General features: G+C 48.6%; 1 protein-coding gene across 1 annotated transcript; it reads right to left on the minus strand.

The window, feature by feature from the left end:
* Positions 1–114: 114 nt before the first annotated feature.
* On the minus strand, positions 115–16,444 carry ITM2C (integral membrane protein 2C). The gene is made up of 6 exons (XM_031596428.2): positions 16,282–16,444; positions 8,487–8,624; positions 6,838–7,026; positions 6,441–6,551; positions 3,569–3,719; positions 115–2,366 (listed from the first exon to the last, which is right to left on the minus strand). The coding sequence occupies exons 1-6, from the start codon at positions 16,393–16,395 to the stop codon at positions 2,275–2,277; spliced, it is 795 nt and encodes a 264-aa protein (XP_031452288.1). The 5' UTR covers positions 16,396–16,444; the 3' UTR covers positions 115–2,274.
* Positions 16,445–16,745: the final 301 nt, after the last annotated feature.

Raw genomic sequence — 16,745 nt, forward strand, 5'->3', positions numbered from 1 at the left:
CTTTGGCAAATGATTACTGTAGAATGCAAATCCCTTCTACAGAACCCCAACAATGGAAAAAGCACCCAGGTATAGAAGAGGTAAATTCAAACGTGTTTTCATTGCGAACAAACACACACTTTATGTATCAGAGGTAAAAGATTTTATTATCCCATGGATGTTTCCTAAGAGGTAAGAGTTCTACCAGACAAAATATACAAAACATTTTGTTTTCTTTCTAGACAACTGCATTCTCACCCTATGAAACAGCAACCACGTTAGTTCACCTTAAAGAATCAGGGCTTGTCCTTACAGCTGCGGGGTTGCACGGAGTTAGCATATTCAATGACCAGTTAATTCATGCAGATCAGAGGGAAGGGAAAAGGTCTGAGCGCTCAGCTGAGTGCAGGCTTAGGATCCTGGAAACAGAGAGAAATGCAGGGCTTAAATTTACCAGTTTGTGATACTTCCACCGAGCAAACCGATACTCTGACTCCCATCATTCACTTTGTGATGAAAGGTTAGGGCTAATAGCAAGTTGTAGTTGGAAAAAACAGTTGTACTATAAAAGCAAATACTCCTCTGGCAGTGGGAAACTTTCCTCACCGGTCTGTATGAAACACATGCAATCTGACATCTCACACCCACCTTAAAGCAGGAGATCAGCATCTCCTCCTCTACCTATTAAAATCTAATGTTTATGGTTGACTCTTTTTTTTATATAAAAAAATAATAATCTGGGCTTCTAAGGACATACTAATTGTTATTGCGTTATGTGATCATTTTAAGGTACTGTTTTGTTTTCATATAATTAGCTCACAGTACTACTAATAGAAATTTGATTCTCAAAGACATTAATTTTTTTGGTCCTGCTGAGTTCTTGCATTTACTTTATCCTTTCTCTTCCTGAAACAACAAGCTCATTTCAACAGATGAACAAGTCCAGATTTGCTGAAAACCAATTAACAAGAATGTGCCAAGCTGTTCTTTCAAGTTAAAAAACTGCCTGCATTTTAAGAACCTCATTAGTTTTAACTATATTTATGGAACAGAGGGAAGAATATTTAATTACCCTGCAATTTTTCTTTCTGATGATCAATAGAAACACAATTTTGTTCACACAATTTCTCTGCAGTATATTGATGCACTGAATCTTGCCTTGTATCAACACCTGCTCTCCAGCAGTGCCTACAGATGACACAACACACAGGTGGGCTATAGGAATTATGATCAAAACAGCTTTCTTCAGAGGAGTCCTATGGGAATATGCTCTCAAAAAAAACCAAACAAACAAATAACAAAAAAAAAAAACAAGCCACCCTGTTTCTGCAGTTGCCAGTAACTACTGATTCTGCTGTTGATACCACTTTGCATGCTGGCATGGCACCCAGCCATGGACAGATGGGATTCTGACAACTCAAAAAGACAGATCTATGTGAACATAACTCATCTTCCAGGCAGGAGCTGGTCTGGAGAGGTGAGTTGAAATAAAGCACCCAGCTCCATCAGCAGCCCATATATGGCAGCTTTGGCAGCATGTATCAAAGGTTCACCTCTATTTACTCAGGCAAAACAGCAGTAGATGAGCTCAGGAGCCACAAGCAGACACCACTTTCTTGTTATACTGAAGGCTGAGGGATGGTAGCCTGGCTGGTTCCAGGTATGCCACTCCAAATCAGCCAGGAGCTAGACGCAGAAACAACACATACGGGCTGCTTTCACTGTTTGAAAACTTGGTCTTCATTTGGACAAGAAACTGTGAGCACCACAGTTCGGTGTGGACAGAAACCCTCCTTCTGCCAAGCTTTCTGAATCACCCTGTTTGTAACCTCACATCTAATTCTAAGTCCATCTGATGACATATCCTGGTCATTACATCAGCATCAGAATGGTAATTCTCCTCCTGTAGTATACCTTCTGTCCCAGCCTCGCAACAGTGCCAGCATGAAACTGCTCAGACAGGAGAAGAGCACCCGTTTCCAGCATCCTATTTCTTGGCCGTCCCTTCTACCCAAAACCTGCTCCCAAAACAGATCCCCACCCTGTGGGGTGGAAGAGGCTGCATCTGCTTCAAGGCCATCTGTGACAGCTGCATAAATTTAAGCCCAGCAAAACATCTCAGTAAGGAGAAAAAAGAACAGAATCAACTGCGAGGCCACGACAGACCCAAGGCTTTAGAGCTGCACAAGCAGGAGAGGGAGTAAAGAAAGTAAGACAGATTATCAAGTCTAAAAAGAGGGCTGAGAGCATGTGTGTGCAAGCAAAGCCATGGAAGATTACAGCTGGATGGGGGCTTCATGACTTTTTGCAGATAACAGTTTCAACGACAAAAGTGTTTTCAAAGTGACGAATACGGTGGCAGTCCCCAGCCTCACGTCGACTGATACCTGCAAGGGATAAAAAGAGAGAAGACAAGGAGAAAACTCAACCAGCGTTCATTTATAAGAGCTGCATCAAGCCAGGGAAGGAAAGCAGAAGGGATGCAATTGCTGAATGCTGAAATGAAGTAACAACACGGCCCATACAGAACATGGCATAATTTCATCTTAGGAAGAACAGCTCCATTGCCCAGGCCCTGGTCCTGCAGTAAGAGCTGCCATGAGCTGGGGAGCCACAGGGGACCAGCTGGCTTCAGCTGACAGCACCTCATTGTTATCTCTGAGACCAGAAATCCTCACAAAACCAGCAGAAGCTATAGGCTGGTACAGAGCCAACGTGGGCTTAAAATCGTCACCTACTGGCTGTTTGAATCAGCACACACATTGATGCTGCCAAAGCCTCAGCCTCTCTGGAGAACAACAGCTGTTCCCCATGTCCCTGTGGTGCAGGAGCTCATCTCTGGGCAGCAGCAGCAGATAGATACAAGCCTGGTCATGCTCTGCTGACAAACAGGACCAAGCCAGGGCTGCAGCTCTGCACAGGGCTATGGGGGCTGCTCTGGGAAAGCAGCATGTTCAGCCCCATACAGCTTCCAGACACCGTCAGCACCACACAGCCCACCCAGAGAGCCAAACCAAGAATAGGCTCATATTTCAGATAAGGCATGAAAATAAACAGATAACTACAAATACTGAAACAGATTATTATTATTATTATTGCAGCAACATTAGCATTTGTGTATAAAATACACACTGTTGTTTTTCGTGAAATCAGTTTAAGGTAGTCTAATCTTCTCTCCTCAGAACTTTTTTCATATTATTAGGAACTTAATTTAAGGCAATTTGCAGATTTAATCTGCTCTGAATAGCTGCCACTATCCCCATTAAGGAAATTTTCTGAACAGTTCCCAGTAACACTGCTATTAGTTCGGCCTCAGGAATCCACGTGCAAATGAACTGCAGGCTCCTGCAAGTATTTGTATTAATGTTTCTATTAGCCCACTAGGTGAACAACAGAAACACTGACAGCAGCCAGCACCCATTTGCAGCGACGTTTGGGGTTCAGCTGAATAAGGTGGGAAACACGTCAAGATCTCTGTGTGCTTCCACCTGCAGGGAACCACCCTCCCACCCCCCACCTCACCCTGAGGCTGTTACAGCAGAAATAAGGGCTGGGATGCAGGGGCAGCTGAGCACTGTGAGGCTCTTACGTCTCCTGGTGCTCCTCCGCTTCAGCCTGTAGGTCTCCTTGCCGCTGCACAGGCGGTAGATGAAGGAGCCGAGCTGCTCCATGTCACTGACGTGCTCAGTCGCAATCATCTCCTCCTGGATGATGTATGTCTGAGGCAGGTATGTCCCTTTCTGAAATGACAGTTTCCACCAAAATAAAGCATGACCAATGTGGTGATCTCTTATTAAGGAGAGGTGCTGCTAGGAGAGAGTCACTGGGGACTGGAAAAAGTGAGAGAGGAAATGGAGTATCTCAGGGATGGGAGGCCACTGCTCTTGCCACAGGGAGCTGCTCAGCAGTGAGGAGTCTGCAAGCTGTGCCCAGCTTGGAGGGGCCCAGAGGCTACCTGGGCAATGAGCAGCCATGCTACAAGCACAGCTTGGACTGGGGACACTTCTAAGCAGACTGGATATTTACCAGGCCATGAAGCAGAGCTTCATTTATGGTGTCTTTTGCCTAAGGTACATCAAAGAAATAAAAGAATTGGCAGATTCTGCAAGAGGGAGCAATATGAGATGAAAAGGCAAGCAACAACAGCGGTTTCAAACTTCACCTCTTCAATTTCCACCACAGGACTGGTTATCTCCACAGAGATGTACCTGGAAACACTGCATTAAGTCAGCTCCGTGCTGCTGGGCTGGCGGAGCGTCTCGGATCGATACAGCTCTCTTTTAATGGTGCAGCACAAGACTATTAGTGGAAGCCTGTATTACACTGACACAACTGTTCTGCAAGAAATTCAATTACTGATTCTCAGTGGGGTAGCACAGGAGAGGGCACACGATATGTGCAGTTACAGGCACGAGCCCTCATGTTAACACAGGGGACTGGGGCTCAGGATCTGCCCCAGCCTTGGCACGGCTTACAGGCACACACACAGGCAATCCAGTCCTTTCATTGTTTTAGATTTAAATAGCTGTGGGAGCTGAGATAATCAGGATTTCTTTCTCCTCCATCACGGCACTGCACAACAAACACGATACCATCAATTCTCTGCCAACAGTTTTAAGAAAACTAAAGCTTCCAGCATCTCCACTGGGAAATTAATCGGGTTCTACAAAAGACGTAGATCATCCATCATTTAACCAGGTCATCTCCAGCTTCCTGCAACTGCACAGTGGGAGCATCCTTCCATCCTTTACTCTCAGGTACTCATGCAGCTCTGTTCACCGAACCGTCACACAAAGCCAGACAGACACTTGCAAGAAGCAGCATAGCTGCCATTTGCAGGCAAAACACTCAGATAGGAGAGGCCCAGTAAGGCATACAGCAGGTTGAGATCTGGGCTGGGCACAGCCATGCCTACAGGCTGCAGGGACCACGAGCAGGCAGCAGGCTGAAGAAAGGGCAAAGGCTTCAGTGAGTGCCTGCGCCACCAGAAAAAGCGGTTACAATTACTTGCTGCACTGAGGTTTGGTGCTAGAAGTAGGGCTGAAGCCACTGAACACCTTCAAAACTCAACCTGCAGCTGGAAATCAGTTTCATTCATGGGTAACTTGACGGGATTGAGAGGAGAAAAGCAAGGACCAGCAAGGAACGCTTCAGAGAAGGGCACACCTCCAGGCAGCCTGCTCTACTGCCTCATGGCAAGAGACTTTTGTGAGCAATAAGACCAAGCTAAGCACTCGAAAACGATGTCTCCAAGGTGCACATTAAAACCTGCACAGACAGACTGGACACTTATCCATCCCAATAATCATGAAGTTATTTAAACTCACGTCTGCTTTGTACACTCTTTAAAGAATTAAGGTCATAATAGTCATAAAACCATCTTAACTGCATTTTTATTCCCCTTTAAATTTTATTTCCGATAAAGTATAATTTTCACTCCCTGTGATTTTATACCTGTTATTTGAGGACGTGACCAGCATTTCCAGTCTGCCAGTGTTCTAATGAGGCTCTGCCATCAGCCTGTGCAATCCTCTCTTTTCCATTTCCCCTGCTTTGGGGACTGGTCACCTGCCACAGTGCGTGGTTTGGAGTGAGTTGTAAGTAAACGTGTGTTGTAGCTCAGCAGGGCTCCCAGCACAGCAAACAGATGGTCACAGTGGATGAGATGGCAAGGAGTGCTGGGAAACAAGCTGGGAGATTGACAAGGACCAGAGATCGGGCATCTCTCAAGGCACAACCTTTCACCTCTCAGCTTAACCCCACAAAGTTCATCACACTGCAGGGAATTATATTGGTTTTTTTTGCTTTAAAACAGGCCCTCATGGAAGAGAGTAAGAAAGCCAGACTAAAGGCTTTGCTTCACCTTCTGCAGCCTTAAAAATCCTGTTTTTTTTTTTTTCCCTGCTGTTAAGATTTAATAGTGCTCTATTTTAAGGCTGTTTTCAGTCACTGCAATACATCAGCATGAGCCTCTGAACCGAACAAAACTGACAGTACTAAACCCAATTAATGCCTGTTGTGAGCAAAACTGCAGTAGATCAAAAGCTGCATTTCAGCCCTCAGCACGGCAGGGAGAGCAGCCCAAATCACACCCCAAAGGGGTAAAAGCAGAGGGCCCAGTATTCCCCATGGGACACTGACAGCTCTGCAAATGTAAAATGCAGCAGCAAGAGCGAAAGGAAGGATTTTTTTTTCCCCTATTGATTCCCCAACTCTCAGTAAACACCTGGGGAAAGGGATCTGCTGCTTTTCTGTGCCGTCCCAGTCAGGTTCATTTGTCATGTCTGCATTACTGTGATGCCTGCAAAGTGATTGTTTCAGCTGCAACCCACAAAGGCTTTGCTCTGCATGAAAACTCAGCTCTGCCAGGTCCAAGGCTCACTTTCACAGACACCATTTTCTGTTTGTGCTTCCCAAGAGCCCAGAAAAGCACACAAAATAAAGCAGGACTGCAGCCATACCTTCACGTTAACCAGCAGCTCCCAGAGGTTGCGTGGAGGCATCACGATAGTGGTGTTCAGCTCAATGACGTAGCATTTATCCAGCGTTATGTCATGATAAGCTGTTAGACCCTGTGTTCCAAGCAGAGAAATTAACAAATTGAGCCTTTCTCAATGAAATATGGCTGTAAAGGTGGGTGAAAGGAGGCCAAGCAGGGCAGGAAGGAGGTACTGTTCAGCAAACCAGAAGCACTGCTGACTAAAGCAACCTCAGTCCACCCTAAGGAACAACAAGGAGCAGGTTAGAAAAGCTCAGACAGGGTCCTGAGAGGGAAGACATCTCAAAAATGAGATCGTTGTGCAGATATGGGACAACAGCAACAGTGTTATGCCCAGAAAGTACCCAAGAGCCCCTTACTCGCTGGAAATCGTGGATGATATCCGCAGGGTCGCTCCCTCCAAACTGGGGCACCGGGACATTGATTTGCTCATAGTTGTCCTCAATGTAAATCTTGACATCTTCGTGCAGTTCCAGCTGCCCTTTGAACGGCGAATATAGCGAGTCTTCATAAAGGACACCGCAGTGAAACACGCTCTCGCGGGGAAGCTGTGGGAAGGAGATCCAGCTGGAGGCACAACACACATATACCCCACACCCCATTAACAACTACAGCCAACACAGCAAAAACTATGGGTAAAAATACCCTTTTTGAACAGGCGTTTGGCACATATTTCAAGCTCAGCCTGTTGGCTAAAGGATGTTCTTGATGCAGGCAGTTCAAAACACCCCTGTGAAACAACCCCGCCTCCCTTCCTGCTGGTCAGATCCAAGGGAAACAAAGGATGCCCCACGGGATTTCACAGAGGGTCAGCAGAAAGGTAAACTGCCTGTGGGTTCTTACATTTTGTAGCTGGGCTGTTCCACAGACATAGCTTACAGAAATGCGTTTTTCTGCATAAGGCATATAGGCTTGGAGCAAGCAAAGCATCACTTCTAAAGGTACTCATAGTTTGTATGTGGCAGATGCAAAAGGAGAAAAAAAGAAGCCACTGCTCTCCTGCAGTCCAGAGGCACAAACTTGCTTGCACCAAAATCCCTGTACCTGGGCCCACCAGATTACCACAGGTGTTTAGGAGAGCTGAGCAGCCCTATGGTTGTCATGGGATTTCCAGACCAGATATATGTGAGCACAAGTAATAAATAATTGATGTACTCGAAAACAAGGACTGCAAATTAATTTGACAGCATAAGCATGTACAGAGCAAGGAGAGTACAAAAAGACACTGCTGAGTGGACAAATGCTGGCTGAGCAACAGAACGAAGCATTCAGTGCAAACTGATGATTGAAGTTTCTTGGCTAAGCACTCAGCAAGCCACAGAGCATAGCAGTTTCCTCCTTAAAATGGGGCTGTGTTGTGTCTCCCTCCCCATGCTTTGACCCACTGCTGCTTAAATCCACAGCGCTGCCAGCCCAGTGCCTTCACCAGGCAGAGCTCTGCAAAGCCCACATGGAAGAAAAGGTGCTGAATTTAACAGAGGATGTAGGCCCATCTGCCAGTTCATCTCCAGCTTGCTTTGCTTGCTTTATTAATAGCAGCATCTATTTTTGTTACGCTCACAGAGTTTCTCTGTGCTACAGCCTAAAAAACCCATTGCAAAATGCTGCTTTGCCTTGCCTATACCCCCTGCTCTCTTCAGGGCTTGCTCAAGCCCTGCAATCAGCCAAGCTTTGAAAACTGGTTGACCACTGACAGCAGTAACATTGGGTTTACAAGGCTGAACTTGCGGGTCATATTTTCAGAGAGTTAAAAAAAAAAAAACAAAACACAAAACAAAACACAAGAGAGGGGAAGATGGGGATGTCTGGAAGGCTCTGCCTGACAGTCAGGACAAAGGTGAGCCTAGCACAGCACTTCAGACATGCCCCATCTGCAGGGCCCACTTTTACCAGCTCCCAAATCCCCACTGTGCAAAGCAACAAGCAGCAGCACAAATCAAAGGCTCGGTGCAGTTTGCTTTACTGCTCCTGTTTGAGGAGCCAATCGTCCTTCCAAGCTCACCCATACCTGCGTGATGAAGAAGTATCTGTAGACATACATTGATGCAAAGACCAAGCCAAGGAGCAGCACGAGGAGACCCATGGTCAGGTAGCACACCCCGCTGAGCGATGACCTGCGGCCCTGCACCACGGGAGCCTGCTCCTCCTGTGAGGCAAGAGCAAGAGCATCAACCAGCTGCTGCCAAAGGGACCAGAAAATCAACAATATGTCATTTAAAGGTTACACACAAGCTTGGGGCATGAGAAGAATGCAGGCAGGGTCCTGCAACTTGATTTCACATCTGGATGCATTTTGGTCAGGGCGAAACCCCAAGGCTCCCAACCAGCTTTGTGGAGCCACAGTTGGAGCACACCTCCAGCAGAAATTAATCTGTATGCATTTCCCCTTCGTCCCAGCTTTGGAGGACCTGCAGCACACTGCCAGCTCCCTATGCTGAAGGATTGGTGTTTAATCAGCTTGTTGCCACTCCTCCAGCAAACAAAGCAAGCTGAAAAATAAAGCATTTGAAGTTCATCTCCTCTCTCTCCTTCCCCTCCTCCTACAGATGAGGGGTGGCAATGGTGACAAGCCACAAAGAAAAGAAAATCACAATTCTGCGGAAGTTTAAAGGTTCTCTGACACGAACAGCTCCGATGAGAGAGTCATGCTGTATGTCAAGTGTTCCATGAAACACATTTCCCCAGGTACCTGTCAATGGAGAAGCAGTGCAGCCAGTGGGGGTGGAAAGGAACACAAAGCTCTGCTGCTGCTGACACCGAGGAACAGCCGGAAAAACGGTTAATGCTCCGCAAGCAAATGTCATCCTAAAGGTGTTGGGTTCCTGTGCTGGTAACACACCACCCAAGCTCTGCATTTGGGAGGAAGTGGGGAAGATTCTCAGTGCTTTGCCCTTGGGGAAGCTGTGATACATCAGGAAAAGATGGAAAAATAACACTACAAAGCCTAACAGAGGAAGGAAAAGCTCAACGGCCACTTTTCTGATGGAGTGGCTAATGAAGACGGTAAGGCTAACAACAGTGTTGGGCAGGAACAATTAACTCCAGCCCTGCGGTATACTGTGTACAAACCAGCAGCTCAAACCTTCACGGAGATACAGATCTCCTTCTCCTTCCACATCTGAAGGCCACCAACCCTTGTCACTAGGAACAAACTGTAATTTACAAACAACCATGCATCCATTGGCAGTGAGCTTCAGGTGGCAACCAGAATATTAACACTCAACAACAGTAACATCACCCAGCAGATGTTTAGCAGTATCTTGCAAGAATTCATCAGCCAGATGCTCTTCTTGCAACAAGCCACCCTACCGGCCTTCTACCTCAAAAAACTGTGCAACCTGTGGGAAAGGCACAGCTTGCTCTTTCTCCCTATGGAAGGCATCCATGTCTCAAGGAGAGCCCCTGCTCACCCAGTGTTGTGCTATAGGCACTTCATCCCACCGGGCAAAGCAGAAGCAGCTCCAGCACAATCTGGATCCCCAGACGAGCTGAGTCAGCTCCAGTGTGCAGGCACAATCCCTTTGCAGATGCTCGACCCAGCGCCTGGCAGCAGGCAAGGGTGTGGAGTATAAAAAGGAACTCCTTTTCTTGGATAGCACAGGATATCCCATATGCTTCAGCACCGTGCCTGCTCACAGGGAGGGCGCAGGAAGAGAGCGCGGGTGGAGGTACCCAGCTGGGAGGAGAAGAGGTCATGCTACAGACCGTCTGGTACAGGAGTCTTCAAATCAGCCTCGGGGTGAAAAAGCCTTAATTTAATCTGGGGATTTTCTTCAGAATTTCCAGGCTTTCTGAGGACACTCAGTGTAGGGAAACTGCTCTGCTGCAGAGACGGGTTTGGGAAGGGTCTGAGCCACCAGGCCAACAATGGCTCCAGCACTCTGTGCTCAGAGAAGGAGAGAGCCCGTGAGCATAGCCTGCCAGCTGCCTTTGGCTCCCCAGTGCCAGCAGTTGGCTTGCAGCACACCTTGCTCTTCCCCAGCCTGCACCCAGACCTCACATCCACACCAACAACTTTCTTAAAGCAAGGTCAGTGCAGACTCCCCACTGGGACTGCTGTGTCTTTCTGAAGAACTTATCCTTTAAAAATATATATACAGAAGTCCTTGCAGGTCCTTGGCCGTTGGAAACACAAGCCAGTGCGAGCTGCTAGCCATAACCCAATGAGCTGCCATCTTTCAGATGTCTTAACAGCACAGTCAGGCTTTATGAAAAATAGATCTTCAGTCTCTCTTCCTGACTGGTGTCTTGCTGGAGATGACAACGTGTGGAAATGAAAGGTGCTGTGTCCTGCCTCGCTCCCCATGACTCACAGCATCCTCAGCAAAGCCAGGCTCAGCGCGTGCCCTCTTCCTGCTTCTTCAGCTTTTGAAGCAGCTCTGTCTGCCTCCCTTCGTCAGCTGCTGCCAGGAGATCAAAACAGCACAGCAGCTCCTCCAGGAACACAGCTCAGGGCAGGCAGATCCTCAGAGCTTATCAGTTTTCTCTACTCTATTTCCTTCTGAATGACATCTAATTACACAGGTAGAGAAACATCACAGCCATCGCTTCGCTCAAAGTCTTCTCTCCTCTGGCTGCTCTGAGATTTGAGATATTCTCCCTCCATATTTATGTAACTTGCTATGGCTGCATAAGCACATATATCCTTAACAATACTGTAATACCCAGCCTACAGCCAGATCTGCTCATGCACATCTTGCTGATTAACAGATGCATTTGTTGAGCTCTCCATCATCCATTTTCTCCTGCATTTATGAAACACAGGGTTTTCAAATCTTTCATTTTAGACATTGCAGGGCCTGATGAGCAGGGGGCACAGCTTGGCATGTGCCTAAATGCACAGCTCCAATGGCACAGGAGCTTGGGGCCGCTAAAAATAGATGCGATTTTGATGACTGACAAGTGAGGAGAGAAATGATATGGAGTAAATACTCAAAGGGACAGAGTTTTGAGAGCAGCTCTAGCTGAAAGGCAGTAAAACACGTCAGCCATCTCCAGGAGGTGCTTGTTGTCTGCGCTCTTGATGTGAAGGATGCACCGATGCAATTACAGCCACTGCCACAGGCAGCCCTGCCTTCCTCTCCAAGCAGGATCAAAATGTAAGAAACTCACATCAGAAAACCTAATTGATCTTGCTGCGTACTTACTTTTGGCAACCAAAAGCAAAGATGGGAAAGGGCAAATAATTTCAAGGCCTATATCTTGAGCATATGAAGTGCCAGATTGCTTGTAAAAATCAAATACTGCTTTACAGAACGTGAAGACCTGAAGCAACAAAAGACCCAGATTGGATGGGACCATGGGCAGCCTGATCTGGTATTAAATGGGGAGGTTGGCGGCCCTGCATGTGGCAGGGGGGATTGGAGATTCATGATCCTTGAGGTCCCTTCCAACCCTGGCCATTCTGTGATTCTGTAAACAACACCCCCACTGACTTCACCTGCAAAAAAGCACAGCTGGCAGCTGGTCACCACAGTGCTGACACAGGGCTATAAGCTGGTACTGAGTGAGCCCTTCTGGACTTGGCTTTGAGCATCTCCAAGTGAATCCCACCAAAGCCACCACCCTGGGACAGGACAGGACGGCCCTTCCAGACTGATGAGTGTTCCTATGACTTTAGATCAGGAAAGAAAATCACGTGTGTATGCAGGCATATATATACACACACATACATATATATATATGGCACATGGTTTCCAAGGCAACAGAAGTTCTCTGCTATACTTGAGCAGTGCTCGTGCAGGGCCACGTAGCAGCACTTCCACGGGGAGCACAGCCGATGGCTTTTGGACTCAGAGATGCCTGGGAGCCAAATAGGAGGGCTGTAATTAAAGAGGCTATCACAACTGAAGGCAAAAGGTTGCCATAAATGAATCTAATCGCATCTTTAAGCGACAGGGCTGCACGTGACAAGGAACAAAGCCACCTGCCTCAGGAGTCGCTTTGCAGCACTGTGAATTAGAATATCAAAAACAACTGCTGGCTAATTAAAAACCACAGCTTTGTTGCTATCTGACAAAGCCAGCAGGATGTTAGAAATGCAGCCTAGCATATGAGAGTGGTCCTCCCTTCCCTCTTCCCAACGAGCAAGAGGGACACAAACCTCCTCTTTCCTCCCTGTCCCATCTCGTTTCTGAAGCAAGGGGCTGTTTCTTCTCCCTCTCTGCACAGGGATGAGGAATTCATTTCTATATCTATTATTTCTCTTGGCTGAGGTGCAACAGCTTCCAGCTGGAGGCTTTTCAGCCTCCCCCTTCTATTTCCTGGGAGTAAAACCACTCAGGGCATTAGCAGAGCCAACCAAGCCTGTTGCAGAAATAGGGCTGTTCTTACAGAGCGCACAGCTGGAGGGCTGCGTGTCCCATGGAACAGACAGGAGCAGAAATACGTTAAGCTGCACCAGTTGCTCCAAAACAAAATACACTGCCAGTGATTACCTCTTCTTCCTGCAGCAGCACAGGAAAACCCTGCCCGAGTCTGCCCTGCTTAAAAATTCACCACAAAGAGACAGTATGCAGTTTAGCAAACAGCAAAAGAGAGGAGACTCTTCTCAGTTTTACTGTTCTATGTGAGTTCAGCATGTGGCCACAGCTGCAGGACAGCTCTGCAAAGCAAATCCAGAGGATGGGTTAAGCAAACAAGCAAAAGCCCAGACCCTACCACACAGTCCTCCCTCGTAGGCATGTAAATGCCACACATGACCTGGGAAGAAAACACCAGCTCAGCTTTTCCTCCTCCACAATGTTTTTTGGGTTTCTGTGTTTTTCACAGAATCATAGAATGGCCTGGATTGAAAAGACCACAATGATCATCTAATTTCAACCCCCATGCCCAGTTTTTCCCATGCCCAAAGCAGGTAAGCACAACAGCTCCTTCCACACACAGAGCTACAGAGGCACGGGTTCTCCTGCACCTGGGGGGAATATGTTTCTCCAGCAGATTTCAGGTTTCCACATCTGCAGCTCTGCAGTCCACATTTCTGTGGTGAAGGAGAGCCACGTTCCAAATTCAGTCTCATTTGTACTGTATCTGCTAGAATTGGCCATTCCCTCTCAATCTCCCCTTCTAGTTTTAGTCAGATCCCTTGTCATGTTCAGCTGGAATATGAAATATTAATGCCTGGAGTCCAGTATGAGACCCAGGTCCTGCATTTGACTGGAGCAGACCAGAGGTGTTTTACCAATTCAGACCATTTCCTCCCTTCCAAGCACCCCCAAGGCAGCATCCCTGCAGCCAACACAGACATCAGAACAGCCAGGGACAACCAGAGGCACCAGAAGGCACATTGTGGCAGCGAGGAGACTGAGAAACCCCACAGATGGTGGCACTGTGCAGCTCTTCCCCCTATTTCTTTTCATTTACCCCTCATGAAGCAGAAGACTTTAATGAAACCCAATGAATCACAAATGCACAGTGTGTGTATCCCAGAGCCATTAAAGGCATGGCAGATATATGCATTTCCATTCCAGACTCTAAATCTGGAGTTCAATTAAAACTCACTGAATGCTATTATGCATCTGAGAAGATATTTTCCAACGAATACAACAAATGATGTTACTGACTGCATAGCCTCAGACTGCCTTCTGCCTGAGGAGGATGCTGCATCCCCCAGCTTCTGCTACCGACAACAAGATTCTTTTATAAGCCCTTAACAAGTTGATATTGCCTCAAAATCACATTAATTTTCTGACTGAAGTTAACTTGTATGTTCTTTTCAATTCACCCAAGCTGCACAGCAGATGAACACAAGGCTCATCACGTGCCAGCCTGCTGTCAGGAGCCCTTGCCTACCGCTCCTTGGGACACAGCACTACTGCAGCCATCTTCCACTTGCACATCTCTGCATGTACCAAGCACCTGCCAAAATTCACAGTCTGCAGAAGCTGCTGCTGAATCATTTTCCAGCTCTGGCTCCTATCACTGGGATTGAAGTTGCAGGATCAAAGAGAAAAGGAATGCAGAGCATCTCGTTTGCATGTCACCAATGCGATTTTGCTGCAAGGCAGCTAGAGCAAGAGACACAGACAGGAATTGTTGGCAGCAGGAGAGGGCATGGCAAGAGAGCCAGGCTCCGGCACGATCAGCCTCACAGTCTGGAGCTTTTTTGGGCAGCACACCCCTCCGTCCAGATGTGTACCAACTACATCTAGAAAGCCATTACTGAAGAATCCAGCATCATAAATAACCTGAAAAATAGCTTTCTGATAGGCCACCCCATCGGTGTGCGTGCTCCCTGACACCCCCCTGTCACCACCTCCCCTCCACCCAACTCCTGCTCTCCTGTCACTTACGCTGTCTCCCTCGCCTGCCCCTCTGCTGGAATAAAGGAATCATTAGAGTCTTCATTTTAAATTCACTTTTTAAAGTTCCTTTGTAGATCTTGTGGGCTTAAGAGAACAACACAGTGCTCCCCAGGAGGCAGAAGGCAAAGAACAGAACCCACAGTATTGGGTCAGGCACAGCGGGGATGGGTGGATGGTTGGACCAGGTGATCTTACAGTTTTTTCCAACCTTAGTGATTCTGTGATTCAATATTTGCTGCTTAAGCCAATTCCTTCCATCTGTCACAACCTGAATCAGGGTAACTTTGCTTGCAGGGATCTGGCAGTACTTATGATGGAAGCACACTTCTGCTACCTTTACTTCCCATGTTAGTACTATTAACCCTGTTCTCATTCTGCTCATCAGAAGCAGCCAGGTCCTGAGTTTGCACGGCACTGCTCCCACCATGGGGAGTGGGCTGGGGGCAGCACTCAGGTCTGGTGTGAGCCCTGCCCCCAGGCTGCTCGCAGGGCTGCCACCAAGGGCAGGAAGAAGCCTACCGCTATTTCTCTCCTAATGTGATGAGACCAAGTCTGGAAATCACTAAGAAAACGCAGTCAGCCAGGTTCCACATTGCAGGTTCTGGGATGGCTTCTATGAGCTGGATTAATATCAGACCGAGCGCTCAGACTCTGACAAAGCAGTTAGAAGAGCTGTGAGCATGCCAGCTCGTGACGTGGGAGACCACAGGGGTGACCTCATGAACTCCTCTGAAGCTGAGCGACCCTCTGGGGAGCTCCTTGTAGCAGGGAACGCCCTGCAGAGCTGCAGGAATGGAGCAGACCCACAGCTCCCCATAGGGTTTGGATCAGGAGATATCAGGGTTCAGTAAGTGCTCAGACTGCACACACAGCTCTGTGCATTTCGGAATGTAGAAGCACATCTGTCCTCCTGCATCAGCCAGGGCTGCCCCAGGCTCCAGCCACAGGAACCACCACCCTCTGCCCTCCACCAGCCCTTGCCCATCCCAGCAAATTTGGCTTCCGTGTGTCAACTGGGACTGCAGAACAGCTGAAACAAGCTACGCGTGCTCTCATCCTTAGCTTTTCATCTTGCCCCATCTGCTCTGCTCCTCTCCACGCCAGCCCTGAGCCTCACAAGAAGTCACACCCTGAAACCTGACCGCCACTGCCAAACCCCAAACCACGTTCCCCACAGTAACAACCCCAACTAAAGGATGCGCTCGGGCGCTTCGGGTCCACACTGCCCACGGATCACATAGGACTGCACGTACAGGACTGCACGTATCCTGCCCCATCCGTACCCCACCTCCCCAAACTTCCAACCCCTTTGGCACACAGACCGATATCCGCACATCCCGACGCCTTCGGGGCAGCCCTTCCAGCAGCCGCGAGCTCCGAGCACAGACCGGACCTCACCGAAGTTCGTTTCGCGCACCGCGCACGAAGCGCCGCAAAGAGGGGCGCAAAGAGTCACCCCGGGGGTCCCCGGCCCGCAGCCCCCGCCCGCCCCGCACTCACGGCGCCCGCGGGCAGCAGCACTGCGCCCGCCGCCCCATCGCCCCCCGCCGCCTTCTCCTTCTCCTGCTCCGGCTTGAGCGCCGCGGCCGGCTGCTGGACGCCGATCTTCACCATGGCTCCGCGCCGCCGCCGCCGCCGCCGGTACCGCCCCGGGGAGGCGCCGCTCCGCCCGCAGCCCCGCCGTGCCCCCGCCCCGAGCCGCCGCCGGAGGTCCGCTGTCACCCGAGGAGCGCCGCGTCCGTGCCCGGCCCGAGGAGCGCGCGGAGCGGAGCGAACGAACGCTGCCGGCTTTGTGAAAACAACAAAATGAGGGGAAAAAAACCCAACGCGTTAAGGAAACCCTCTCAACCTCCGGGGCAGACGTAGGCAGCGAGGAAAGCTGCACGCTGCCGGTGGTAAAACACAGCAATACCCTTCCATTGATTTCATCCACTTAAACACGGTATTTATTGATAAATAAAGTC

Source organism: Phasianus colchicus, chromosome 10 (genome assembly GCF_987193195.1).
Source record: "Phasianus colchicus chromosome 10, bPhaCol1.hap1.1, whole genome shotgun sequence".
NCBI classification, from domain to species: Eukaryota; Metazoa; Chordata; class Aves; order Galliformes; family Phasianidae; genus Phasianus; species Phasianus colchicus.

What these genes read in the sequence shown, in the direction of transcription:
- ITM2C (XM_031596428.2), bottom strand. Translation starts at nt 16,395, where the DNA reads ATGGTGAAGATCGGCGTCCAGCAGCCGGCCGCGGCGCTCAAGCCGGAG. An exon ending in GATACTTCTTCATCACGCAG is followed by an intron (nt 7,027 to 8,486) that starts GTATGGGTGAGC and finishes TCCTTCCCACAG; the next exon opens with CTTCCCCGCGAGAGCGTGTT. An exon ending in AGCTGCTGGTTAACGTGAAG is followed by an intron (nt 3,720 to 6,440) that starts GTATGGCTGCAG and finishes CTGTCATTTCAG; the next exon opens with AAAGGGACATACCTGCCTCA.